This window comes from Anser brachyrhynchus, assembly GCF_964034855.1.
Source record: "Anser brachyrhynchus genome assembly, chromosome: 4".
In the NCBI taxonomy this organism is placed as follows: Eukaryota; Metazoa; Chordata; class Aves; order Anseriformes; family Anatidae; genus Anser; species Anser brachyrhynchus.
The window spans coordinates 45009533-45036782 of NC_137698.1; the positions used below are offsets into that span (position 1 = coordinate 45009533).

At 44.5% G+C, this 27250-nt stretch overlaps 1 protein-coding gene across 1 annotated transcript in view; it reads right to left on the minus strand.

The window, feature by feature from the left end:
• FGF2 (fibroblast growth factor 2) overlaps nucleotides 1–26915 on the minus strand; it is a 32785-nt gene extending 5870 nt beyond the window's left edge. The window contains exons 1-2 of the mRNA XM_080590552.1: nucleotides 26537–26915; nucleotides 6145–6248 (exon numbers count right to left, since the gene is read on the minus strand). Coding sequence (XP_080446678.1) covers nucleotides 6145–6248; nucleotides 26537–26723 — 291 coding nt within the window. The 5' untranslated portion in view covers nucleotides 26724–26915. The remainder of the gene's footprint in view (nucleotides 1–6144; nucleotides 6249–26536) is intronic.
• Nucleotides 26916–27250: the final 335 nt, after the last annotated feature.

Below are 27250 nucleotides of genomic sequence, written 5' to 3' on the forward strand. Positions count from 1 at the left end.
AAAGTAATTCACTGAGGTTTACTAAATACGTAGAAACCATTCCTGGCTCAGAAGGCCCCAAAACTGAAATTGGTTGGAGGCTGCGAGGCTGCTACAGGGAATTGCTACGTTTGCCTTCTCTTCCACTCTGCAGTTGGTCACCATCTGATAGAATACACTCAACTGCACGTAACCACTCAAAAAGCAAGCCTATTAACAAATACAGTGAGATACCTGCACATCTCTGCGTGCAGCAGAAACCACTGCTCCCTAACAGTGAACATACTGAAGAGAGTCTTAATTGGCAAATGATCCCTTCGTATCAGTGAGATCATTTAAGAAAAGTACCATCTATTGCAAGAACTTAACTCACAAATATTCTTGGATAGTTATAACAGCCCAGGGGACTTAAAACCTAATGGTTTAGCTATGGCTAGTATTTGTGGCTGTTCCCAGTCAAGATAAAACAGGGAAGTTTAATCAGTGTTTAACTGCAGTTATCCCATAGCATACTGACAACAGCAAAAACCTCGTCAATGGATAACATTGCTCTAACAGTGAAAGCAGTGCCAAATTTCCCTGCAGAACCTACACTTTAAGCAAGAGAAATTTTCTCAAATAAAAAGATGGCTGAAGCCCAACACTGCAGTAACTTATTGGGGGAGCGAGGGAGGACGTTCTTTTCATATAAACCATCTGTCAGCCCATCAAGTCAGTCGTACTCGTTTGCCTTGAAAACGCTTCTGGGAGGGCTGGAGGAGGAGGAGGAAAGCTAGCTGCAAAAATGAGAGCATGTAAAAGCCTGGAGAGAAAACGGGAAACGTGAGGAAATTCCCAAAATGAACAGGCTGCTTTTTGCTACAATCTAATGTTTATATTCATGAATGTATCAAGTATCCAACCAGAACTAAAAAGTGAGCTGGGAAGAACTAGGCTTCACAGAGAATGCATGAAAACATGCAAGAGTTAACTCCTTACGCATGCCAAGTTTCTGTTGCTACGAGCAATTAAGTCATTCAAATGCAGTCCATAATAAAGTGATCTGTCTCCAAACACGTGCCTTCAAATGTAAGTCTTGGCAATAAAGAAATAAAGCTATTCCAACCATTTTCAGATATGAATTTTGATCTCTAAGAAAATGAACTTGCAAGAAAAATATATATATATATAATTTCTCATGCCTGTAAGTCACTATTTTAACATTTAAAGTAGCAGAAATCGAATAATTTTCATATGATTTCTATTTTAAATAATCTTTCTCAAGATAAATTATATTTTAATGCCTTTCGCTCTACCAGTGTGAAAACAGATGCATTAATCGTCTCAAGCCACAGTGATCCAAGTCTGAAATGGATTATAGCAGCCTTAGGAGGACTCAAACTGGGTAAGAAAAAGACGCACTTAGAACCAAACCAAACCAAAACTTTGAGCAGAGCTCAGTACAACTGCCCAAACTGGAACTTGAGTCAAAAAAAGAAGGGCTGGGGAGCACCTTGTTTTTGCCTCATCAACCCGGGGGTGCTTCTGGAAGCACCAAGACCAGAATCCCTATAAATACTCAGAAGCACTGAGACCGAATCCCTATAAATACCCTGTCATGCCCAGCTTCAACTGCCACTACCAAGGAAAACCACAGTGAATTTAAGCAGGCACTTTGCAGACTCAAGTGCAGACGAAAAGCAAATTTGCACACACCCCCCTGCGCACTAAGTCCTCAAAGTACACAACCAGAATTCAAAGAAATGCATCATGCTTATTTCACCTTCTTCATATTTCTCAAGTTTAAAAAGTAAAATAGATTCAACTTCCCAAACGCACATTCAGGCAGTTCATAGATGTTAGAAACAAAAAGGGTGAGAAAGAAAAAGAAAAAAGGAAAATGAAAAAGAAAAATGTATTTTCTAGGGTTCATAAAGATAGTTTGCAAGGTGCCACGTGGTTCACTCTGGCCACTAAAGTCCTAATTTTTCCACAAAGCACACGTGACACAAGTGCCTTGCTGTAGTATGTCGCCACTGTAAATGTTTTGACACCAGAGCCAGCGTTTAGGTGACAAATGAAGGTCCGTGCTTCACGAGTCACACGTCCCTCAGCGCTCACCAGAGGTGACAGGGAGGCAGGAGGCCCGCTGCCCAGCAGGACCGGGATGCCAGCCACCCCCTTTGTTAAACACGGCCACTGGCAAGCAGCTGGATACCCATGTTTACATTTTTAATGCATGCCGGCCCAGCAGAGCAAGGTTTCACAGCTCATCATGAAACACCCGAACTGTATGGCCCTTTATGACAGGGGTAGGCAAACGGAAAATACTGGGGCTGCCGCACGCAGCAGCGCTCCCAGTGAGGACTGCAGGGCCTCCCCTTCCGCCAGTAAATATTTTGTCTACTGCCAAGCAAGGCCTCCAGCCAAAAGAAGGCCGAGCGAGCAAATAATAAAGCCCTGGGCGCAGGAGTGTTCACCAGCAGCAGAGCTCCTCGCCCTGACTCGGCCGCGGCTGACATCGTGGCAGCCCAAAGGGGAGGCCGCTTCCTGCGGCAGGATTCCCCCTCCCTCCTTCACACAGGTTCGTTTTCAGCACAAACTGCATCTGCCTCGATATCGAACACTGTAGGCATTAACTGGTTGTGACGGTTCGGACGCTAATTAGGAATTAAAATTCCTCACGCTTGTTCCTTCTCAAAACTGAAACCAGAGGGAGGTTCTGGTAGCCTGGAACTACCAGAGCCGATGGATTAGAGAAAGGCTGTGATCAAATTTACCCTTTAAAACTATAAAAAGATGAGGAAATGAACACTGCTGTCACAATATTCCTGTGCCACATTCTTAATCCCTAGCATCAAAAGAGAAAATCTTCCCTTCGAGTCCCTTCAGTCTGACAAAGCCTGCCTGGTCACAGCTCAGCCACATAAACACTACGGATGGACTGGACAGGTCGCATAATTAAGCAACAAGCTACTTGTGAAATACAGAAGTCAGTCAAGATGACAATTCTTCCTTTCATGGGAAATTGATAAGTTTCTTCATAAAATGAAATAATTGAAAATGTTTGACTCCAGAAAGTGAAAATATTTCAATTGGAATAATTTAATGAAACTGCAAAGTCAAAATGAGATACAGTAGCCACATTAGAAGAGAAATGGTGCAATTTTTCCATTAAAAATCTCATTAAAAAACTGAATCTGTTAGCAAACACCACAAACCAGCTTAATTAAAAGTCTCATTCAACTCTCGAGACAAGAACATGACCCACCATGCAAGAAGTGATATGCTGCCTGTGCAATAAACCATTGTGCAAAATCGAACTAGGAACAAACCATGAAGACACATCGTGACGCAGTAATTACAAAGCCATCCAACTAGAAGAAAAACAAGCCCGAATAATAATTTTTCAAGTATTTATGAAGATGTCAGTATGTTTATAAAACAAGGATACTAGACAAATTGATCCTTGACACCAGAAAGTAATAAAAAAGAAGAAACAAGACAGACATTAAAAAGTGTTTACAGAAGAACAGCAAGCCCACCCCAAATTATAATTGATTGCTGGGTATTAAAAAGTTTGTTTCACGTAGCGGAAAGCTGGCTTCCACAACAAAGCAACACGCAAACACAGATAAAGAGAGCTTGCTATTATCCAAGTGCCAAATGTATCTGGGACAAGAGATTATCTGTTTTATCTGATGTTCAAGTCAGTGTGCAACTGCGCAATACCAAAGAGATTCTTAATCACAGCATCCCAAAATAACAGACCCTCGAAGATCGGCACACTGTTCGTTGTGCAAGGTCTCTGCAACATGTCAGTGTATGTGAACACAAAATTGAACAAGGAAGAAACATCGGCTTAGGCTAATGTTCTGATGATTAAAAATGTTACCAGATGAGAAAAAAAAAATACAAATGAGGAAATGACCAGCAGTTTCATCACAGAAATTTGTGAAGGTTTCATAATGTTTAGGATTCTTCATTCCACAAACAAATGTACCTCTCAAATGTTCTCTTAATCTAAAAGTACACTACTGAAAATGACAGATGGAAAAGCACAGAATAGTACTTGAACGACTACTGGAATGGAGAACTAAATAGGTGTTTAGAAGTGAAAGGTCAATACTGTTTTAAAAGAAATAACCAAAGATTTCAGCAGATACAAACTCATGTGCACTGATGAGATCACCTCACCACAAAGATTTCCAGAACACGCTCTTACAAAGCTCTCACTGAAACACCACTCCACAAACTGAAAAAGAAATCCTGGCAATTATTAACAGTTCCATGAACATGTTTATAGGCAGAAAACAGTAGAGGCACAATTGGCCACAAAATGTTGGAAGGCATATTACAGAATTCCTCATGGAAAACATTGTCTGCACTTCAGAGAATAATCATGAAATTGCAGAAGTATTCAGTAGATGTGAAACACAGGCTGGATGAAGAACAAAATCTTCTTAGAGTAGAGAGTTTTCATCTACGAATAGCAAAAACAAAGAGCTGCAGGAAGCAATGTTTGCAGCAAATATGGCTCAAGTCATATTTGTTTCCAAAAGCAAACAAATAAAATGAAGAAAAAAAAAGTTCAAATGAGAAGCAGAACGTGGTAACTTTATGAGACTTTAAGAGAGTAATTCCAAGTGAAAGGCTCTCTTAGCCTCTGACATGACTCTCCATGACCTTACACAAGGTGTGCAGAAAAGCCACTGCATATAGCTGTAACAGAAGCATGTTCTACACAGCACAACCAAGAACCACTATGCAGCGGGAGGCTGCAAATCCCAAATATAAACACGCGTGACTGTTTGTAATTTTGCAAATGATGCTAAATGTCTATTTTGACCATTCGCTGCTGCTTGGGCTAAGGAGGGTGATTTGAACAGGAAGCCGAACGCCAGCACACCAGTGCCACAGGAAATTCCCAATTATCCTTAATTCAAGAATAGCTCTGTGGAGCACTACTCACATTTTCTTCAACTGAGCTGTCACACAATGTCCAAGTAAATAACACTGTAACTTGAAACAGGTTATTTAACTGTATTCCCAGGCATAAACAAAATCTGCTTCCAGGAGCAGGAGACGGTGCGCTACATGGCTGAGCAGCACACCAAGGCTCCAGCGCACATAAAGCTGTTGAAATGTTTTGTTTGCCTTCGGACTTATTGCACTTAGGGAGTGCCTGAGCTGAGAGGTAATTTCTGTAGCCCTTTGCAGGGAGAGCTGCAGTTCAGCTGGAATTAGTAATTGGCTTTATCATTAACACCCGTTCCTCATGTTGTCAGCTGGGACTCTCAGAACCCAAACGTGGCCATCTTCCAGATACAAAAGCATCGGGGTTAATTTAAAACTAAAATTCTAGTGGGACGCTCCACAGTGGTATTTCACTGGACACAAGCATTTAAAGTTTGTTTGTATTCAAAGCTATGAACATGCACAAGAGATTTACAGCGTCTGTGTCTCGTAAGCAAAATGACTGTAACTGCAGCTCTTAAAGCACGATTTAAAATCTAGCCCTAGGAGATCTTATTATCATTCAGATTCTGCTAAACACTGGCTTTAAAACACAGTTAAAAATTAATGTGATAGCAATAAAAAAGCATGGAGTTTAAACTGAAATTAGTCTCATTGGACTAGTTTTAATTAACTTATACTTTGCAAAAAATGTATTTTCTTGCCAATTCTCTAGTTTGGAGGTATGTGATCAAAAAAACTTGATTCTCCACAAAAAGTAAGATGAGAAAACAATTTATATAGATTACTACCAAACAACAAAAGTCAAAGTTTTTTAAAAATTGGCTTTACTTCAAAAGTCTTTATCATCACTTTATGTGAAAGTAAGTGGAAGATAAAAAAAATTACTTTGGAGGAAGCAAAGGGAGAGACTTTATTCTTTGTTCTCATCATTTCATTTCCTTCCCCAGGTGGTCACTATGATTCTTCTCTCTCAATGCCATTCCAGTTAAATCCTGCAGCGTGCTCTGCTGCTTGTAGGTGAGGGCAGAAACAGCCATCTTTTCCTAGGTCATAGTTCAATTAATTGACAAGTTTTGCAGAGCTAAATCCTCCTGATATGACACACACGCAGTAGCTCAGCAAGTCATGCTGCAGGAGAGGTTACTCAACACAGAGAGGAGGACCTCACCATGCGGATACAGAGATACATTCAGAAATGCTGCTTACCAGTGCCAGCAATCTGCCATCCTCCTTCATAGCCAGAAAGCGATTTGCACTTACACCTTTGATCGACACCACTCCTCTTTCTTCTGCTTGAAGTTGCAGTTTGACTGTGAACAAAAAAAAAAGGACAAAGTAAATTTTCATGTAAACAGTGATATTTCAGCACTTGACAGTGAAACCTATTACTTCCAGTTTAAAACCAGAGCAAGCCCAAGGTAGCAAGCAATCCTGCAGCAAGGTTAGCAAACTATCTATATCTAGCTTTCTGATCTCATTTTCTCAGAAAAAAAAAAAAGCCTATTACAAAGTAAGTAGTTATTGTCAAGTTGGCAACAGTAAGTTATTCTCCTATAATGCATTTGACATAAAAGCAATTAAGAAAAACCCCACAAAATTCCTTAAAGGACCTCTTATGGCACCATTAACTGCTTATAGACGGGAACTTTTCACGTTACTTTTCTTAAGGAGATATTTCTCAGTGTTTATAGAACAGCATCAGAGATGGGATGGAGGCTGTAGGAATTCTGTATGGCCGGACCGTCAGTGCTTACAGGCACGAGTCCGTATGTGCCATGGTTAAGGCTTAGGGCCACTCAGGACCACACCCCCGCGGGAGCTCACTAAATGTTCCAGCAGTACCTGACAGAAAAGTGTCAATTAGTTTACACTATGACATCCTACGGGTGGTTACGGTAAGAAAACAAAGAACTGCAGGTGTAAATGAGGACAGCAAAGACACAATAGTTGGTGTTATACAAATTAGGAACGTGAGAAGTGGACGCATTTAAATCAGTTATTTAAAAAAACTCTGACCAGCCATTTCTTGAGAATCTGTAGGATGATACCCCCATAGCTTTTAGCTAGCGCCTATGAATCAGAACAAAATTTGAACTGATTTTTTTAGTCATGAGGCAAATCCAGTAGTTTAGACTGACACGCACACACTTTCCCCGTTGCCCGTGGCCTGTTTCAAGCTGTGACGATAAGCTTCCTTCCTTCCTTCTTCTTCCCTGACTGCTCACATCACTGCCCTCAGACCAGCAGACGCACCAAGCCTGTCAGTGGCTGGCAGAGCTGAACGCGAGCCAGAAGTTGCACGTACATTGCATTTCTGCCTCACTTCGACACGCGTCTGTGACTGCATAGCTCCAAGTCCAGATTTTTCAACCATTAGCTACACAGGCCTGAGAATACAACAATACAAGAAACTACACTGAGTACCCCAGAGAAAAACACCAAGCATCTTCTACATGCCTCAGGTACTTGAGGCTCAAAAGCAGTCGAAAGGCTGTGCTGGAACTTCCATTTTTCTGGGGAGAGAACGGAGGGAAAGGAAGCCATGGGCACATTGTCCTAAACCTCACAGGAGGTACCGCTCTATTCCAACCATTTTAGAACATCTCCCCCTGAAAAACCTTACTTTGATTACTTAAAACATCTCTTGAAAAGGGGAAAAGGCGCATACAGCAACTGCAGCAGGTACTCTGAGTGCTTGCAGCTTTACATGTGGTCCTGCCCCCTGCCCTCAAAGGAAAAATAAGCCTGTTTCCCGCAGCTCCAGTCCATCGAGATAGCTTGCACAAGCAGTATGATTCAATCAGATTTCTCCTACAAAACAAACATTTCAGGAACAGCAGAGCACAACTGGATTTCCCAAACTCCCTAGCTTTCCCTCTATTCTGGACAGCCACTACTTCCAGACCATACTGGAGCCACAAATCCTCCTAACAGCTAGAGGCACTCCCAGATAAATACAATTTCTCTGCACAATGCTGTGCTTTCATCCACACGCACTGAACAGGGATTTTTAAGAGCAACAGTACTCCCATAGCAGGAAGCACGCTCATTGCAACACAGGCATCCGAAACGAGGAATAGTTGAGGAACAGCTTCTCACCTTCTCGGGGCACGAAAAGAGAAAGGACACTTTTGCCAAAGAACTGCCACAGCTAAAGAAAGAAGCACCAGGGTGTTGCAAGCGGGTGCTGGCTGCGTCCCCGTCAGGTGTCAGAGTGAAGGATGTGACTCAGCTGGAGGGAGGCTGGCGGCATTTCCAAGCCAACGGGATTGGAACTTACTCGTTCCTCTGTTTTCATTCCAGAAATTATTTTGGGAATTAGTATTAATACTAATAATATGAAAAAAATTATCTTTGGAGATGCAATGCAGAGATCTGACCACGATAAAAGCCCAGAGGGAGGAAATGACAGCTATGCTCCGTTCACTCGGAAGCACTCAGCCACAGCCTTGCATCAGCCCGGGCTCGCTGCCGAGAGCCTGCAGCCCCTGGTCTGCTTCACCCGCGGGTCTGGTCTGCATGGCAAGGTTGTTTTTGTGGCTCAGCAGGGCAATTCTGATGGGCAGCATGGGTATACAAGCTTCATTCGCCTACCTGCTTTCAGGGAGGGTTACTGGTTCTCCTATGTGAAGATGCATTATTATAAAGCCTCACCTTTTAAGCTAGCAGTAAACATTTGAAATGATGGTAAATTTTGGAAGAACTCCTGGAGAGTCAGAGGGAGGTTGCTGCTTATTTGACTTTCTGGTCTGGGGGGGGACATGCTTTTTGCGGCCCAAGCGAAAGACTTCTTGTTTTATTTCTGCTTTTGCGAAAGACAGGACTGGAGCAATCCCAACTGTAAGAATATCAGAAGATGAAACCTTCTGGATATCTGCTGCAACCCCTTTGTCAAGCTTTGTAATTATTCCATTTGATCTTTCTGTAGGTACGGGCAGACATAGGAGTCTCTAGTAAGCCCATTATTTTTTTATATAAAACTGAAGCCACACTAACACAAACGCTGCACTATAAAGAAGATAAAATGGTCTCTTATGAGCTACGTGCCTGCTGCCATTTTCTGCAAGAAAAAAACAAAACAAACTCAGAATTCACTAATAACACTTCCGGGGAATACCGAAACCGCAGTCATAAAAAGGTGGTTGAAATGTTTCGTTTCACCCCAGAACGCCACATCCAACACACAGCTCTCCCCGTATCACTAGGCCCAGATCAGACTTGTGAACAGCTTCAAGAGCAGTCAGCGCAGCTCCCTGCCTGCCGGGGAACCAGAAGGTGGAGAAGTGCTTTGGGCAGGGACTGGGGGAATGGACTTCCGCGATGTGCCCAAGCACAAAGCTTTCACCGCAGGCTTAACAAGAAACAGCTGTGTGAAATATCTGAAAAGCAGCATTAATTACTGGAGCATGGCTATATTACTCTTCGTGACTTTCTCCTGACAAAAGGAAAAAAAAAAAAAAGCTCAGTAACTCCTATAATTTCATACTGGGCCAGAAGTTCACATTCTGTAAAAACAAACATTTTAGAAGTTTGTAAGGTCTGTAAAAATATTTGCATAGCTCAGAGAAGCAGAAAGTGTTCCGCTTAAAAAAAAAAATATTAAAATCCCATAGAGTCAGAAATGCACTGCAATACTCACTAAATGCCCCAAAACCCAAACCAGTTTCTCTGGATTTCCCTTTCCAACTTGAAAAACACATGAATAAGCTGAGCCAAAGTAATACCTTAAATCTTCCAGGTTTCAGCGTTATTTTAAGGATTTATTAATGCAGCAGTGCTACGTTGATCTGGAGATGCCAAGACATAATACACGTTTGCTAATGAAATACATTTTGACCACGCCATCAGCCCCAGAAGCAACTCTTTTAGGCTCAGCTAAATGCAACTTAGTGCAACAGAATGCTTGACACTGATGGTCTGCACCTCTTACAGCCCTAAGGTCACCAGCAGCAATGGTTCAGACATGAGCCATCATTTTAGACCCAGTCACAACGTTTGTCTCCAGCATACCTGAACCTCGAAACCAGCTGCATGAAGACCTTTAGAAACGATGGTGGGTAACGCTGAGACACAACAGCAATCACCCTACACCTTAAAACTGCAGTTACCAGCTGCCACGGCAGGGGAGATTTCTTTCCCCCTTGACAAAAAATAGATCAATTAAGGAATTTGCAACGCAAAGAAGTAGCACTGAGTGTTGTGAAACAGCGAACTGCCAAGTGGGGGCCCCAAAGGCACGTTTTCCCAGTTCTTTTTGCAGTCCTTTGGGAGGGCCCCCCTCCTGCACAGCATCACGTATCTGACTACTCACATCCGTAGCGTGCCCTTTAGTTTGCGAGGAATGCCAAGAGGTATCTTTGGGAAGATACAGAAAATTTTGGGTTAGAAAACATGAATGGAAGAAAGATGAAGTTAAGGCACTGCACTACAACAGATGAATTTGAAACCTTCTGCCACAACCTTGTTAAACTTGAAGCCAAGATTATAAAAGTATCCTCAATAAAACTCCTCTGAGCAGTTTCCTTGTTCCTGCATTTAGCATAACCTCAACACTTTTACCTACACAAATGAACTGGCTAACAAACTGTCATGCGTGGATATAACAACACGGTCCATAATATTGCAGTGAAGATGCTTCCACAAGACAAGATGGCAAGCCCAGAAGAAGCCACAGTACTGCTCTCTGATAAACCAAACTGATAAAAGCACAAATAAATAAATAAAGCCTTGACATTGTACGACAGAAAGATAACTAGCCACAGAAAGACAAAATTAAAGTAATTGATAGATATTTATTACCTTTGGGACAGACTGCAGTAAACATGTCCTTAACCAGAAAGTTGTTTCTTACAGCAATACCTGGCCGAAAGCAAACAGTGTTGATAAACTTTCCAACTGTAGGGAAAAGAACTGTAAGAAGGTACACGATGAACAAATCTCTCCTTGCTCACCCTACAGGTGATAAGGAGATCCCTTCACACTGCTCTCCTTGGAGCCACGTTTTCCAATTCTCATGCGCCAAAGTAAACCCAGAGGTAGGGTGCCACAAGCTGCCCACAACCCTTCTGCAGTTACCTCACCCAGACAGCAGCAGCACTGCCAAGCCCCTGTAAGATCTTAAAAAGATCTTCAAGTGTTCATCACAGGGAAACATGCAAAGGAGATATTTTTTTAGTTATGGGTCCAGAAATTTTTATTTCTCTATTTTTATTTTCTCTATTTATGTCTTTATATTTATTTCTCTATTTTTATTTTTGTATCTCCCAAGTTTTGCAAAAGGATTCCCATACAAAAAAACAAAAAATCTCAGTCTGTCATCCTCTGGAACTGCGAAGTGCTTTCCACAGGCAGACTGCATTCAAATCCCTTCTCCAGCTGCTCAGGGTGGTGCATCCCATTTCCAAAGTACGGCAATTCTGCACTTCATTGGCAGCTGAGCTGAGAGCTAACTGAGCCTGAGCTCTCCCACAGGGATCCACAGCAACCTCCGCATCTCGATGCAACAGACAAATGGAGAACGTAGGAGGGTGCTGTGGAAAGTGGTTGTAAACGTACATGAACAATAGCTGAGCCAAAACACAGGAATTCTAGGTCCTATGAAAATTCTGACCACATTCATTTTTGACAGGACATTTTTCCAGCGGGTCTGACTGGGAAAAAGGAGCCCTAACCCAGCACCCAGCTGTCTGACATGCACATCCGAGCCATCACTAAGGGCTTAGTGATGCCTTCTAGAGCTGTACGGGTAACCTCATCCTCAGAGCTGCCAGTACTGATTTTGATTTTGTTATATGACTCCTTGCTCATCATGCTATCTCCATCTCTATACAGCAGATTATGTAAGCAGCCATTAACAAGGAAAACACATCACTCTGGATGCGGCTTGAGCGCATTCCACAAGTGTTAAAACAGGACAGAGGTGGGACGTTGTTAACACAGCCTCTGCGTGTTGTGAGAAGACAATATGTATACACTGATGTATATATACACAAATGATTATACAAGAAAAAAAAATAAACTTTTGTTTGTTTGTTTGTTTTGGCCAGCCTCCTTTCCATTACCACAGGAAATGTTCAGGTGCACTCTTCAACTAGTGACTCTCAGGCAAAGGGATTCTCACTGGCATCTGAAAGATGTGAAAGACAGGAGGAGTTAGTGGCCTTTTTTTTTTTTTTTTTTTTGATTCTAAGGCAATCCAAAGAGACCAAACCTCTTCAAGGCCACTCCCTGATGTGCATCTTCAGCAAAGTCAAGAATTTTCCCCCCCACCCCCCAAGATCAGGCCCAGATCCCATAGCAAGTGATGCGTTACTGCCCTGCAACCAGCAAGCAGAGACTCCTGCAATTGTTTGTGTTATTAGCAGACCATGGACAAAAGATTATAATTGCACCTACGTGACCAAGGATGCATGGTCAGGGCAGATTGACAAGTTGCGGGTTAAACTGACCAGTATATCTGAGAAAGGGTTGTAAATGGGCATTTACTTCACAATTATGAGAAGCTTTTCTAAGAATACGAAAGCTGAAAAGTGGTATTCAATAGCCCTGTGGTTGGCAGGGCTTCCATCACACCTCTGCACTAACTGCATCTTCCCCACACTTGCTTAAAGACCTCAGAAAGAATTTCCAATTCAGTTCTGTGTAGTCCAGTAACGAGCTGCAGGGCGAAGTAGCACAACGCAGACAGAAAAGACGCTTGCAGATGTGGAGAATGCAGCAGCTGTGTACATTTTCCAAAAGGTCTTTTATTGTCCTGAGTGCCAGAACTGAAATGTTACGTGTAAGATGAAAGCTCTTAAAGTCCTTTTACGGGACTTCTCCTTCTCCCAACCCCACAAAGGTTCTGTAATGGCCCAGACCAAATAATACTGCACTGACTTAAATGATCCCAAATGGTCTCATTACTCTGCATCATGAAGGGGTCATCCAAAAAACTCCTTGAAAATCTGTTTGTTTAGAAGGTCTTGGCAAAATCTAGCAACCTAATAGTTCAGAAGGAGGGAGGGAGCTGCCCATTCTGGAAGTCACTCGCTGCTGAGCTAGTACCACCTTTCTCACGCACTCCCAGTCAGACGTGTGCTGGCAGCTGCGGCGGAGCAGTGCCGCCAGCCTCCTGCATCCCGAGCTCCTTGCCTGGGGCACGCACTGGGCGCCACGGCGTGTGCTGTTGTTTTGCTCAGAGCAGCTGCACTGGCTAAGATGCCACAGTATATCACAAAGGAAGAGGGAAAGCAAGGGTCACAGCAGGGAAAGAAAGGAACAGAAAAATGTTAGGAAAAAAAAAAGAGATGTAAAGAGCAAACAGCAACGAGAAGGGGCAGGTAGGCATGCAGTACCTGAGGGTGCAGTACTGCAGCTCGAGGCAAAGCCCTGCACCTCAAGGAAGTGGGATTTGCGATGTGTTAGCCACAGGGATTCGTAACATCTCCTTTTTCCTACTGCTTCACAAGGAAATGGGAAATCTGCCTACTACACCAGGGCAACCCTAAAATAAAAGTATGCCAGGAGCTCCTGGCTTCGGTTACGCTTGCACAGCAAATGAAGGTGTGATTAAAGCCTAAGCTACTCCTGCACTACAAATCAACCTAGCAGAGATCACTGCAGACTTGAGTGCAGGCACACCCGTGGCCTCACAGAACCGCACCAAATGCAGGTCCGACAGAACCTTATCTACCCCCACCTCCTCTGTCACTTCACGGTGAAAGCCCTGCCACCACGTTTCCACTACAGCCAAACACACAAGCTAAACCCGAGCTCATGAGGGCTCACTGACATTTCCTGCAGTCACACCTCGTCCTGCTGCAAGACAAATTCATGGTGCCCCCCGCACACACACACGCAGAAGGTAGTTTCATGCTCTGCAGAGTTTTCTCCCCACCCCAAAATGCTGCTCCCAGGGCTGGACCAGGCAACTGGGATGTCCGCTTCCAGCATGGCCACCCTTCCCTGGAGGACCCCAGACATCGCCCTCTGCCTGTCCCAGACACGAACACCAGGGTTATTGCACACATACAGCTCTCCTTATTCTGCCTCTCTCTCACTTGAGCTGCCTTCTCAACACAGGAGGAGAGGGAAGCTCTTTTCATGACTACATCACTACTAGCTCCCTGGGAGAAAGCGATAGGAAGGACAACGCTTCACCAAGGGGAAGCTGGGCCCCAAAACAATGGCCAGCTAATGCTCCAAGAGCTTATGTGCATATAGTGTACATCTCGAGAGCAAACACACAGTACCCAGATGCAGCAAGTAACAGAGCAGCTCAGGGACCCTGGAAAAAGAGGAGGAATCCAACACTGCCACAACCCTGTTTTCACTAGTATACAGCTGCTTTGTTTGAACTGCAAAGGTCATGAGCCAAACACCTCGCTCTCGGTTTACAAGAAGGGAGAGTTTCTGTACCCCCCAAAAAGCCCCAGGCTGCACGTCCCTGGATCAATGACTAGTATTACTGCAGCCTCTGCTGCTACGGAAAAGCTAAATCCAAGCCAAAGGCTCAGGGCCCATCTCCAACATATTTGCAGAGGCCCTGTAAGGAAAACCCTTCCACGAGGCCCCCGAACGACACCGCCGTGGTGAAGCTGTTGCGCCAGCCCCACGCCGGTTGTCCTCCTGCGGCTCAGAAAGGAACAGAGCAGCGACGATTCTGCTGCCTCGCTGCTGTGGCAGTGGTTCACCTTTGGAGGGAATAAATATCAGAAATGCGAAGAAGTTCAGAAAACAAGGAGCAAAATAGCAGTGGACGATGTGTTGCTAAATGCAACGCCCTCCCGCGTACTTGGTGGCAGAAGCTGCCGATTCCTTCGTGCTTGGCGCAGCTTCTATCCCCAGCCAGGTGCTCAAGCGAGGAGCAGTCGGGCATGCTTGCTCCACACCTAGCATCCTAAACCCTCCCAAACCCAAGGGCAGGTTCAAAGACACACGTGTACACACACACACACACAGATTAATACCCCCCACTTTGGCATTTCCAGAGCCAGGCAAAACTGCCCTGTGGGTCAGATCCAAACCTCAGCCCACGTGCCGGTGATGCCCACTGAACCTTATTTCTAGGAATTAGAAACATCTTTGGCTGCATTTCTCCCATACGTAGCCTACAACCTTTTCTGACGTGCCTTTCTCACAAGCATATTAATGCCTTCCGCTGGCCGACAAGCTTTGCATACAAGGCATCCCCAGTCCGGAGACTGCAAACGTGAAAGCAATTCTCTGCTCGCTTTCATAGGGTGGTTGTAAAAGAACCCCGCCACGGGCAGAGCTGCTGAAGCAGACGCCGCCTAAACCCCCAAACACGTGTGCAGGGCAGACAGGAGAAACACGCGTAAACAGCAAGCGAGCCTCGGCAGAAGAGGCGGTCTTTTCAAAAACAAAAACCACAGAACAGCCACCAAAAAAACTCGAGCAAACGAAGTGTCACACCGAGAAACAGTGAGTCACGCTCCCGTACAAAGGCACATTTCTTCGCTTTCGCATGACAGCATCCCAAGTGTATCTTTTTCCTTTTTGCGAGCCAGAGGCATAAAACCACTTGCAGACAGACCTAAGGTCTTTAAAATGTAAACATCCACAGCAAAAATATACACTCCTGAACTATGAGCACTCTGAAAAGTTCCGGTTACACTTAAGAGTAAATCCAAGGCTTTAAACGGAATAACAACTTGTGGAACTGGGTATCAAGCCCTTAAACCAGCCTACCACACAAAGCGGGCATTCACAGGCCTTAGGAGCTTTAATCAAAGCATTACAAATACTGAGCACAATGAAAATTATTTCCTTGTTCAGGTTCTCCATCTATTTTCATTCACACCCCACCTCCGATTCCCACAAATATCTGACTCCACCTAACCTATCACAATGGGAATCCTCCTCAGGAAACACCGATTACCAAACGCGCAGCATCCTCAAACGCTCCCTACAAACTTCAGGTAACAGATGGTAAAGTCATCCTGCAGAAGAATAATTTCAGAATAATGTGACACTTCTGGAGTTCCCATGTGCTGCTTACAAAACACAATTCGAGTATTTTGTGCTGCTGAGTCAAGTAAACAGCGATCGCTTGGCATTACATAAGGATTTCAAGTGCCAGCACTGCAAATGCACCATCTTATAAAGGTATTCTAAATACTTAGCTGCCACTGTTTGCAGTCTCCTTGTCACTGCAGATGAACTGAGTGCATCACTTCAAGTCAGGAGGTCAAAACCAAGCAGAAAAAATTGCCAGCTTTACCAAAGAACCATTACTGGGTACTGGTAATAAAACCCAACCTCTAAGTACCAATGGCTTTACCCCAAATACTTGATGGAGAACAATGTTTTAGGGTTTCATTATCAAACCCATGAATGCACGTACACACGTTTTTTAGGACTTTTTCTGAAGGACCTGTTTTTAACAAGAACAAGGTAATTCTTCACGTTTCTTTAAACTGCTTTCTTTAAACTTTAAACTGTGAATTTAGCATTCACAGAAGTAAATGGTAAAATAACCACTTTCAGTCGTTCAGCTTTAAAGCAAAGCTGCTGTAACAGTCTAGCCTACCTAACATCACTGAGTAATGTCAGCAGATGCATATGGAACTTGTAGAATTTAAGCTCTTTATGCCTATCGTGTGTTCACTAAAGTCATGACAGCTATGAACTGTCTTTCACTTGCAGCAAAATAAACACACAAAAGCAGTGACAAAATGAGATGAGGCAAAGAACATCACCTGGAAGACAGAGAAGGTAAAACACAGCACTTTTAAAAGGTATTTTTCAGTGCTCATATGCTCACACAGTAAGTATTCAGCAGCACACAGTATTTTAGGGATGTCAGAGCAGTGGACAACTGATTCAGATGAGATGAAAGGGAAAGGCTGTCACAGCAGCAGTATGAGACAGATACCTCATATGCAGCAGTATGAGATAGTACCTCATAGATATAACAAGCTTCAAGTGTTACAGATGGAAAGGAAAAGCTGGATTTCAAAAATGCCAAGAAGAATCATCAGCTGGATTTCAGGAGAGTCTGAAACAGTGGTAAAAGAGGAACTGCGTCATGCATTCAGGGTGCCAGGGACACAGCACAGCTGAAGGGAGGAGGAATAAACAACAAGCTGATAGATAAGGAGCTGAAAAGTTGCCCTTTGGAGCTATTTGCTCTGAATCCAGCCAAAAGGGTAAGAGACAGTTACCATGTTGGTTTTTGCACTTCCCCAGTCTCCAGTACCGATGAAAAGATGGCTTACCAGAATCAACTGCTGACCCTTCAATAAATATTTGTGAGAAGTCAAGTAAAAGCAATCAAAATCCACACACATGCACGCGGCATTTCACTGGTGCCTGTTCACCTAGTTTGCTGCAGGGACGATGCAAAGACAACGCTGAGCCCAGAGCCTTACTTCATCCTCCATCTATTTTATCCCCGTCCATCAGGCTGTGTACCCACCCTATGCTGGCATTTAAATAACGCACCCTCAGGGGAACAGCGCGGGCTGCACACCATGAGGCCAACAAAGGACAGCAGCTGTCAATCACTGCCAACCCAAAATAACAGCGAACCAGAGTCTTCACAGAAAGACTCATGACAAAGTCACTTCCCTGTCCTCCACTTCTTCCAAATAAAAACCCAGTGTGCACTGCTTATTCTGAACACCTTCATATCATACTGGAAGGGACACAAGCACTGTCCTGACGGGAGAAGAGAGACTTCACAATCTGCAGCCTGTAAGAACAGGCCTGCTCGGCTCTCTGCTGCTTCAGCCAGCCCACTACCACTACTGTGTGGGTTTCACCGTTTGCTGGTTTAAATCTCCACACTGCTCCTGACTTAACTGCAAAAAGCATGTCCCCAATGTATCCTATGGCTACAGGCACCACCAACAGCACCGTCTCACCTTGTGCCACACCAAGCCACCAGGCAGGCCTGATGTCTCTCCCTCCAAACAACTACATTTTCTTCTTGGTGATAAGTTAAAACTGCAAACACGGGACAGCGCTGTAGACCACTTCAGCTTTTATTAATCTTCTAAGGACATGAACATTGTGGGCCTTTTCTTCCCCTCAATTTTCCCAAATAAACTACATTTCTGTCAGTAAAACGTCCATATGGATCCTGTAACCACTTGTAAAACCATGAAGTGAATCCTTCACATATACATATTGAGAGGCAAGGCCAGATGCATGTTTAGCTGTTCATCCCAATTGCTCCACTCAAGTTACTGAATGCCTATGGACTGAATCCACATGCTATTTCCCAGAAACTGCTCTGCCTGACACGTCTGTGCAGCAGGCTACCCTAAGAGACCTGCCAGCACAGATGACAGCCTCTCCCCATACATCTTCTATATGACCCTTGCTGACTGCTTCTTCACACTAAAGTATGCTTTCGTTTTTGTATCCCTCTCTCTTAGGTATCCCTCTTAGGTGTTGATACCCATAGATATCAACAGGACTGTCCTAGGGAAGCATTGCACAAAACTACTCTACAGGTGCGAAATCTACATCCAGAAATATCAGTCAGTCCTGCTCTTCCCAGAGCTGTGGGCCCGTGCAAACACTCACTGTAAAACAGTCCTAAAATGACTATTCTAACCTGAAACATAACAGAGGTGCAACCTCTGGCCTGCTGGTAAACTCGGTGCTAGAAGTGGTGCCAACTATAGCACAGCTGAAGCTGGGCAAGGGGAAAGGGAAGAGACCACCCCTTTTAGCAGCAGAGACTCCTTAGGTCAGCCAAAGTATCTAGCCAGAGGACCTCCTGGTCAAGTCAGCACTGACAGAGTAACAGGTGACGTTCAAATACAACACTGAGGAAGGAAAAAAAAGATTAAAATAAAAGCAAAAAGCAGAAATTTGAAATACCCAGGAGACTTGAGTACTTACTCCCCAGTATCCAGAATCACCAAGAAAAGATAGAGTCTGCCAAAAAAAAATGGTGCCAGTCTCAAGAGGTGCTACCGACATTTCCCCCAACAAGGCATACCACACAGCGGCCAAGATGCTGTGCCGCCTGCTTCCAGAGCCTCACCTATTTTGCCAGTACGTTTAGAGTGTTAAGGACACCCTTTATCAGGAAAAATAACCCCAGGGCTACACCACACACAGGATGGCAAGAGGACTTGTTATTAATAAAACACACTGGTGCAAAAACTTTTCCATGGGGACACCGAGCATCATGGGCACCACACTGGTCAGCTGGAGAGCAGAAAGGAAAGATCTGAGAAACAGACTACAGGTATTTCAAGCTGTATCGCAGCTGATAGCTCTCCTTGCTTTTACAAAACACACCACCATGCAGGATTTTATAGCCAGGAGTATCAGAATTTTGTGACTTTCAGATTACAGCTGGAATCCAGATGACTACCGTTTTATGAAACCTGCTCACGTCTCATCACAAAAGGTAAGCTACAAGCTCCGTAACACAGGAACATCACCCGACATCATATTGTTATTGCAAATGACTACAGAGTCTAGTTCCTAATTTGCCTTCTCCTTCAATCCTTAATATCTTTCCCCTTTGAATGACTCAAGAAATGTGGTTTTGAGCTCTAAAAGTCAAACATGAGTGATAATTTCATACAGGATCACTCAACCAGAAGTGTACCATGGTAGTTTGTGTAAAATGACCTCCACCCAGCTTTGTAGACATCATCTCATTTATACACTCGGACGAGCATATCAGCCTGTAGTCAGAATCTGACCCTACCCTGCATAAACAAAACAAATACATAAGATAATAATCCTGAAATGGCATCAGCACTCCGGACAGTCACCCTTTAGATATTTTTATTGAAAAGTCAGGAGGCAGCAGAAGAGGCAGGCAGGAACTCCAGTTTACCCACATATTGTCACAAAACAAGATACTGAAAAAGATAAATAATGACAGCTACTTTATTTTGAAATGCACCGTCTTAAATGGATAGTAATAAGAGTAAAGGTTATTTACTCCCAATCAGACTTGAAATGCAATCCCATTACAAGCTTCTGGGCTTCAAAAGTTGTGCCGTAAATATTTCAAATATCACTTAGTATAAATATCCAAATCAGAGATTTCATGCAACTATCTGCTTTTTCAGGAACAATAATTTGAGCATCCTCAGGATTCATTTTTTTTTTTTTCCCCAATTACACTACGGTTATATAGCTCATTCTGGTTTTAGTAGGTAATTATGCCAAACACGATGCTACAAACAGTCAAAAAGCTCCCCCATTTCTAGGGTTATACATCAGTAGTACAGCTGATCACCTCCCAAGTATTTTGAAACACACAGCCAGTGATCGGAGAAGAATGCTCCCAAGAGTGTTAAAAGAAAAAAGCAATGATCAGAATACAAATTTCACAAATCACAAGTTACGGATAGATTCACTGATTTAGTTCTAACTGCTTGAACGAATGAGGAAATACCAGAAAATATTTTTCTGGGGAATAAAAACAAAGAAAAAGGGAAAAAATACTGAGCTCAGGGAAAAAAAAACTTTCAAAGAAACTGTCTCATTACAAGTTTCACTTCAGCACGTTAACAGCCTTAAATGTGCTGAAACCGCTGGATAATTACTTTTATAAACTGCTTGCCACATATGATGGCAAACTAAGGGAGCTGGGAGTAGCTTACAAAACAAGATGTCAGTGAAAAGATGACGATTCAAATTCATTCGATTTAAAATTCAGATTGAAAGATTAATTAATTGAAGAATAATTAAATAGAATTCTGTCCCCCAAAACAGGGGTGGAGCAGGTCCCTGCCTTTCAGAAAATACAATAGGTGTACGTATTCTGTCGAAACTGAACAAGAAACTAGGGCATTTTTCCAGGCTTTTCCTGTGACTGTTAATTCAGCTGCCCAAAACCAATGCTAAATCTCTTCTTGCCCACTCAACTGCCTGCGCACTTGGCACTCCTCTTGCTTTTATTACGGAAGACGAACTTGAACACCTTTTAAAAAATCCTTGGTAATATATGCCAAACTTGCATTAGGGAAAAAAAAAAGAGAAAAAAACAAACAGCTTTTAACTTAATAACTGCAATTTTTGCTCTTGATCTAGTAAATCAAAAGAAATCACATATAAAAATCACTACTAAAATACTTGACCTTCTGTAAAATGTTTTTCAACATACCTCCACCACAAGATAAACATTTTAGGACCAGCTGCAAAATTCTGAGCATCTATTAGCCAAAAAAACAAACAACATTAGCAGCTGCTTGATCTCATTTGCTTGATGAGCAATTCAAGAGTATGTAGCTCTATTTTATCAAGTTGACAAACATCCGAAAGTCTTCACTGTGTCTTCACCAAATATTATACTTGTGTAGCTGCAGAGTTTTTACCAAAAGCCTTAATATATCCACAGAAGGGGACCATAAAGATAGCTTTTGCAAAAATTTGCATTTCTGTGAGTACCTCCATAATTTGAGTGTATTCTGTCAGAATCCTACATATTATCTGCATTTGCCATTCATTATAGCTGCGTAATGGCTACGCATGAGTTGGACTGTTTTTTCTGTTAACATGAGTATTTAAGTACCTTAAGCACTCCCAATCTGTAAAGCCCGTAAGAACTTTTAAGGGCTAAATCCTGCCCTCTAGTGTACCCGTGGACAGCCGTGCCCTGGGAACCTTCCATGCTCCAACCAGCGTTATCCAACCCAGGCACAAAACAGGTAGGAGACAGGACAACTCCCTGCCTGCCTGGGGGCATCTCTCATTTGCCACACTCCATCTTCAGAGCGCACCCGCTACTCAACCACACACCTCTGGGGTAGGTAAAAGTTGCCCAATTTTGAGTAAGAGGATTAGCAGACGTGATGACAGATGAGGGAACATCCATCCCATCCCTTGGCAGCATGCTTGCCTCGGTGTGCCAAGGCAACGTAGGCAGTCTGTCCCTCATTTAATTATTTTACCTTGCAGTGCCGTGGAGAAAACATTATGCCAGTATTTCAATGACAAATAAAGTAAGCCAAAGACACACACAGGAAACATACTCCCAACTTTCCTGCATGCAGGCTCTGTGCTACCTCATTCCCTAGAGTCAACTACATCTGAGAGCCGGGAAGAATTTCTGTCTTGAATATGTCGCAAAGCATTAGTGTTTGGCACAACAGCTAAGGTCTGTGCAATAGATCAAAGGTAATGCAAAATAAGTCTGCTTTCAGAGAGACTTGGGTAGAAGCAATATATTCAGATGTTTAGATTTAGGGCCAGATTTAAAAAAAAAAAAAAAAGTCAACTCTCACCTACCGATAGGATTTGGAACAGGATGCCCTGTTAATAGTTCTGGCCACGTCCATGGACACCAAAACAGGAGAGATCTTCTGAGTCCTAAATAACTTAAGCAGCTATATAAAACTCAGCATTGGGTACTGAACCATTACACTAAACCACTTAGCTCGTTTTCTTCCATTTGCATGATTTTCCAGTAAGTTTTGTATCTTCCTCACTAAGCTGCTATGCTCTAAAAGCATATACTTCAATATATTATTTTAAAAACCTTTAGAGCTTAACCATTTAAATGTTATGATGCAAATAACTCATAACATTAACAACTACTTACGAACTTTCTTCAGAAGAAATTTTCCTGGACCAATATTACCCTATTTTACATTTTCTTGACATATTTTTGGAAAGGTAATTAGGTACTGAGCAGAAAGAAGGTATTTCGGACATTTGCAGGGTTGATAAAGCTCACGCTGCTGAATCCCTTCTGAGTGACTGACTGGAGCCTTGTCATCTCATTAACAAGTGGACGAAAATGGCTCAGGATTCCTTGGATGCCTTGTTTTATACTTGTCATGAAATAGAGCAGCTTGAGAAATTATGGAAATATACAAATGCCGACCATTCCTCAGCGAGGGAAACTGAAGGGAAACCAGCTGTGCTATGAGACATTTCATAAAATGTATGGCTAAGCGCTCCTTTCCCATTCCCCTTGCTTTCCCCCGTCACCAGCACTGCAGTCTCTTCAAGGCAAACACCTCCGGAGAGTTTCTGAAAGCCTTTCCAAGACGACTGGCTTCTTTGTACTTCTTCCACAATATAAACCAAAAGTTGTTGATCAACAACAAGACATGTTTCTTTGTTTTGCTTTACACAACAAAACCCTAAGGAAGTGCCTTCTGTTTTCTGTTTGTCTGAAACATACCTCTTTGGGGGAAAAAAACTCAACAGAAATCCCTCGGGTGTGTCCAAAGGGGCACTTCACTGATGTCACTGCGCAGCACGCATCTGATGTGGCAATATCGACATCGCAGATGTATTGTCCTGCTCTTTCGCTGCGTGAATCATATGACTCCTCTCCTCCAGCACACAGGGCATAAACTTCCATTCCTCCGTTTCACTGACGACGCAATCATGAATAAACCCAAGTGAATGGGGTGAGTGTAAAACAGTCAAAACTCTTGATGCCAAGACATAAAACAGACTATATACTTCGAACAAGCTGTCCTTAGTGTTTGCGGCAGAACGGGGGAGGCAAAAAAGGACATGGATAATGGAAATTTGTTTACAGTATTAGACTTGGGTCTGAAACGTAGAGTCATTCACCTTCTAAAACAAGGGTTCCCTTTAAAAGTAAAAATGAGGACGTGCTAATCAAATGCTATTTTGTATAATTACTTTGTAATAGCAGTTACCACAAGAATCTCTCCTAACTGTCCTTTAACTAGTTTTCTAAACCAAATTCTCGGCACCCAATACATTTCTTTTTTTTCAAAATCATCTTATAAAACCTTTTATTTAAACCTAGAAAGCCTTCATGATTTGAGGTGTATATTTTCTTTGCTAATTTTTTTAAAGTCTTTTCACATTGTCTTAGATTTACGTCTTCTCTTTGCCATCTGTCATGCCAACGTGACCCGCCAGGAATACCACAAGATTTCAGAGGGACTTCCACAGAGCAGCGTTCACCAGATCAGAGTTCAACACTGTACAGATTTGTATTGAATGACGTACTTAAAACCAAGATGCTAGAGATGTGACCAACGTAATGTCGTAGCAACACGCCTCACTGACGTGCCAAGCACTAATTTCTCTGCTTCTGAGAACTGACTTCTTCCAGGAAAAAAAAAAAAAAAAAAAGCTGTTTTCTGATAGCAAGGAAAGGAGGAGGGAGCGGGACTGTCCCCGAGCAAGTGTCCCTGCAAAGCCTGATGCCAGGGAAAAAAGGAGAGGAGCAGCTCACGTGTGGTGGCATTCCTGTGCACATAGGCAACTGTTGGAAGCAAGCCCCACCAGGTGGGAGAAGTGGCCAGCTGTACCGTGCTTACAAATCGTTCTTTTTAACAAGGCACTTTCTGCAGATGACCAGAGAGTGAAAAACTAAGGAGTACCTGAAGAGCGCCCAGTAGCTGACTTTCTGCAGAGCAGGGCAGAGGCCACATCAATTGTTAATTACTCAGGATTTCCTTTACCTGTTGCCACCATTCACTAAACAGGAAAAAGGGTAGGAAGAGAAAGGGATTTCAAAAAGAGAGACAGGCATCCAATGAAAGAGGAAAAAATACAAATCGGCAGATAACAGTGAAGAAACAGAGAAGAAAAAGGTAGAGATACAAAATGGGAGTCAGAAAGAAATGACAGGGAAAAAAATAGAGGAAATCAGAGAAACTTAAAAGGGAAAGGCATAGGATGGAATCAGTAAGGTATTATCAATACCAGAAAGATTTTCAAACATAATTCCCTACTAGGAAAGCAGCATGAGAAGGCAGTTCAAAACTCTAGTATCGATAAGGCTAAATGGGAAAAGAAAACACACATTAGAAAGACTCAGGAACAAAAAACTAGAATTGTTCAGGCAGAACAATAAAAATAAAAGGGGGGGGGGGGCGGGGGATGATGATCACGGTCAAGCCTTATGATGAAAAAGAACGACAACAACATTCAGGGCAGCTTGGCCCAGCCAGGGCAGCACAGAACAGCACGCAGGGCTACTGGCCTTTTTCACCACAAAAAGCAGAGCACTGTACGAGGTAAGCACCTGGGAGCACTGACAGCATCTGGAGACCTAGCTTCAGTCTCGCATGTACCCATGTCATCGGCTTGCTTTGTGTCAAATTTCCAGCAAATTCTCATAGCTACTTCTTGTGGTAAGAAGACCTGTTTTATGAACCAAACACACTTCTTTCCTCTAAGAATTTCCACATTTCCCAAATACAAAAAGGTAAATCAAGCTGAATATATTACTGTGTGCTTTCCGGCACAGACTTCATCCCGCGCAGTAACTGACCGGTACGCGTGAAGACCAGACCACTGGCTGGTATGTGGTACATTAATGCCTTGCTTTAGGCACCAACATTGGGAAAGTCCATGTGCAATAGTTTACAGCATTTTTTTTTTTTTGGAAATAGATATATTTTGTTACTATTCATGCAACATCAAGTAACACTTCCCTTTAAACCACTACCTGAGAGAGACAGAAATGCAAAACACGCTGGATGAAATCTGAAAGTTTCCTAGCTTTTCCTAAGAATATTAGTCAGACTAACAATGGATTGTAACTTCCTCTACATGTACTGTTCCATATACATCTTCATCCATCCCATCTTACGTAAAACAATTTTACCAGAGTCACAAAGTAAAATAGCCTCTGACTGAAGCCCAACCTAGCAATACTGTTATTTGGGAACAGTCTGTTGCAATACTTCTTTGGAATTGTACAAAAAGCTTTTTTTTTTTCCTTTTTTTTTTTTCAGATGCGCAATGTTCTAACTGGAAAGGAATATGAAGAGTCTCAGAAACTTCTGCTGCCTTTTTATCCACCTCCACACATCATTCTCCTCCTTGTCTCTTGGAGTTTAGCCCCACCTGTGCATCTATTGCTCAGAGAACAGGTTGGAAACAGACCAAGAGTCACAGTAAGACATTTCACCTGCTCTTTAAGCCAAAAGCCCACGGGCAGGCCGCTGCCTGGTCACGGTGCCTACCCTGTAAAATAACAAATTGTCTGAAAGCAGGAACTGCACTAAGACAATCAATCAGACAACTAAGCAGCAACCCCTTGCACCTGCTTTGAAGCCAACGTGCATTTCAAAAACTTGATGTTACATCAGCAAAAAAAGTCCGTGCTGAATGTTTTCAAGATACCCTGTGGCCTGCAAAAGGCATCTCCCTAACAGCCACCTGCCCCGTGCTCCCTGCGAGACCACCTGCCAGGGAGCGGGCCGCGGGCAGCGCAGAAGCAGAGGCGAGCTCCGGGCACGGCCCCGCGGCCGCAGCGCCCGCTCAGCCCGCGGGCAGCCTGCCTTCCCTGCTCGGAGCCTCCTCCCCAAACACCAGGTGCCCGGGGACGAGGTGCTTCTGCCGGAATCCGCGGGGGTTAGCTGCGTTTTGCGCGTCCTTACGAAGGACGCGCGAAGAACAAAGTCACGACACGCAGTGTTTTAAGCCCGAAGGGTGCTCCGAGTGCGAAGCGACGCTTACACCGCTGCTCCTCGGAGCGCGGCGAGAGTGGTCCTGCAGGAAGAACCGCACCTCCGCCCCACCCCGAGGCACCCAGCACGCTCCCCGCGGCAGGGCAGGGGAGGCGGGACCCCCGTGCCCACTTCACAGCCTCCAAAAGCACGGAGGCTCCCGGCTCCCGGCTCCCCTGCAGCCCCCCGGTCGGGGCGGCTCGGGCACGGGCACTCACTGTGCGGGTCGCTCTTCTCCCGGACGCCGTCCACCCTGCCGTCGGGGTTGATGCGGAGGAAGAAGCCGCCGTTCTTGCAGTACAGCCGCTTGGGGTCCTTGAAGTGCCCGGGGGGGAAGGCGCCGCCGCCGCCGTCGTCGGGCAGCGCCGGCAGCGTGGTGATGCTCCCGGCCGCCCCCGCCGCCATGCGCCGGGCCCCGGCGGCTCCCCGCCGGCCCGGGCGGCCTCGTCCCCTGCCGCGGCCGTCCAGCCTCGCCTCGCCGCCCGCCCCGAGAGCTGCGCAACGCCGCTGCCGGCCGGCCGGGACGCCCAGGGAGGCAGGGAGGAGGGCCCGGGCTTCCCCCGGCCTCGGCCCCGGGCCCGGCCCCGGCCGCCCCGCCCCGGGGAGGGGTGTCGCGGGGCCGGGGAGGGGCGGCGGGCGGCCTGGGGCCGGGGCCGGGCCGCTGAGGGCCCCCGGCACGGGGCAGGGGTTGGTGGGCCGCTGGGAGAGGCAGTGGCCTCGGTGGCTTCGATGGCAGCGTGACAGGACACGGGCCGAGCCGCGGAAGCCACCTGGGAGCCGCCGCCCCGCTCGGGGGCACTTACCGGGGCGAAGCTGGTTCCGTGCCCCTTCACCGGCAGAAAGCGGATCGAAAAGGGCAGCACGACAAAACCCTGGCACGGGCCCGCCAGCTGCCGGACCAGTGTTTCTACACCAACTGAGCACTTAGTTTG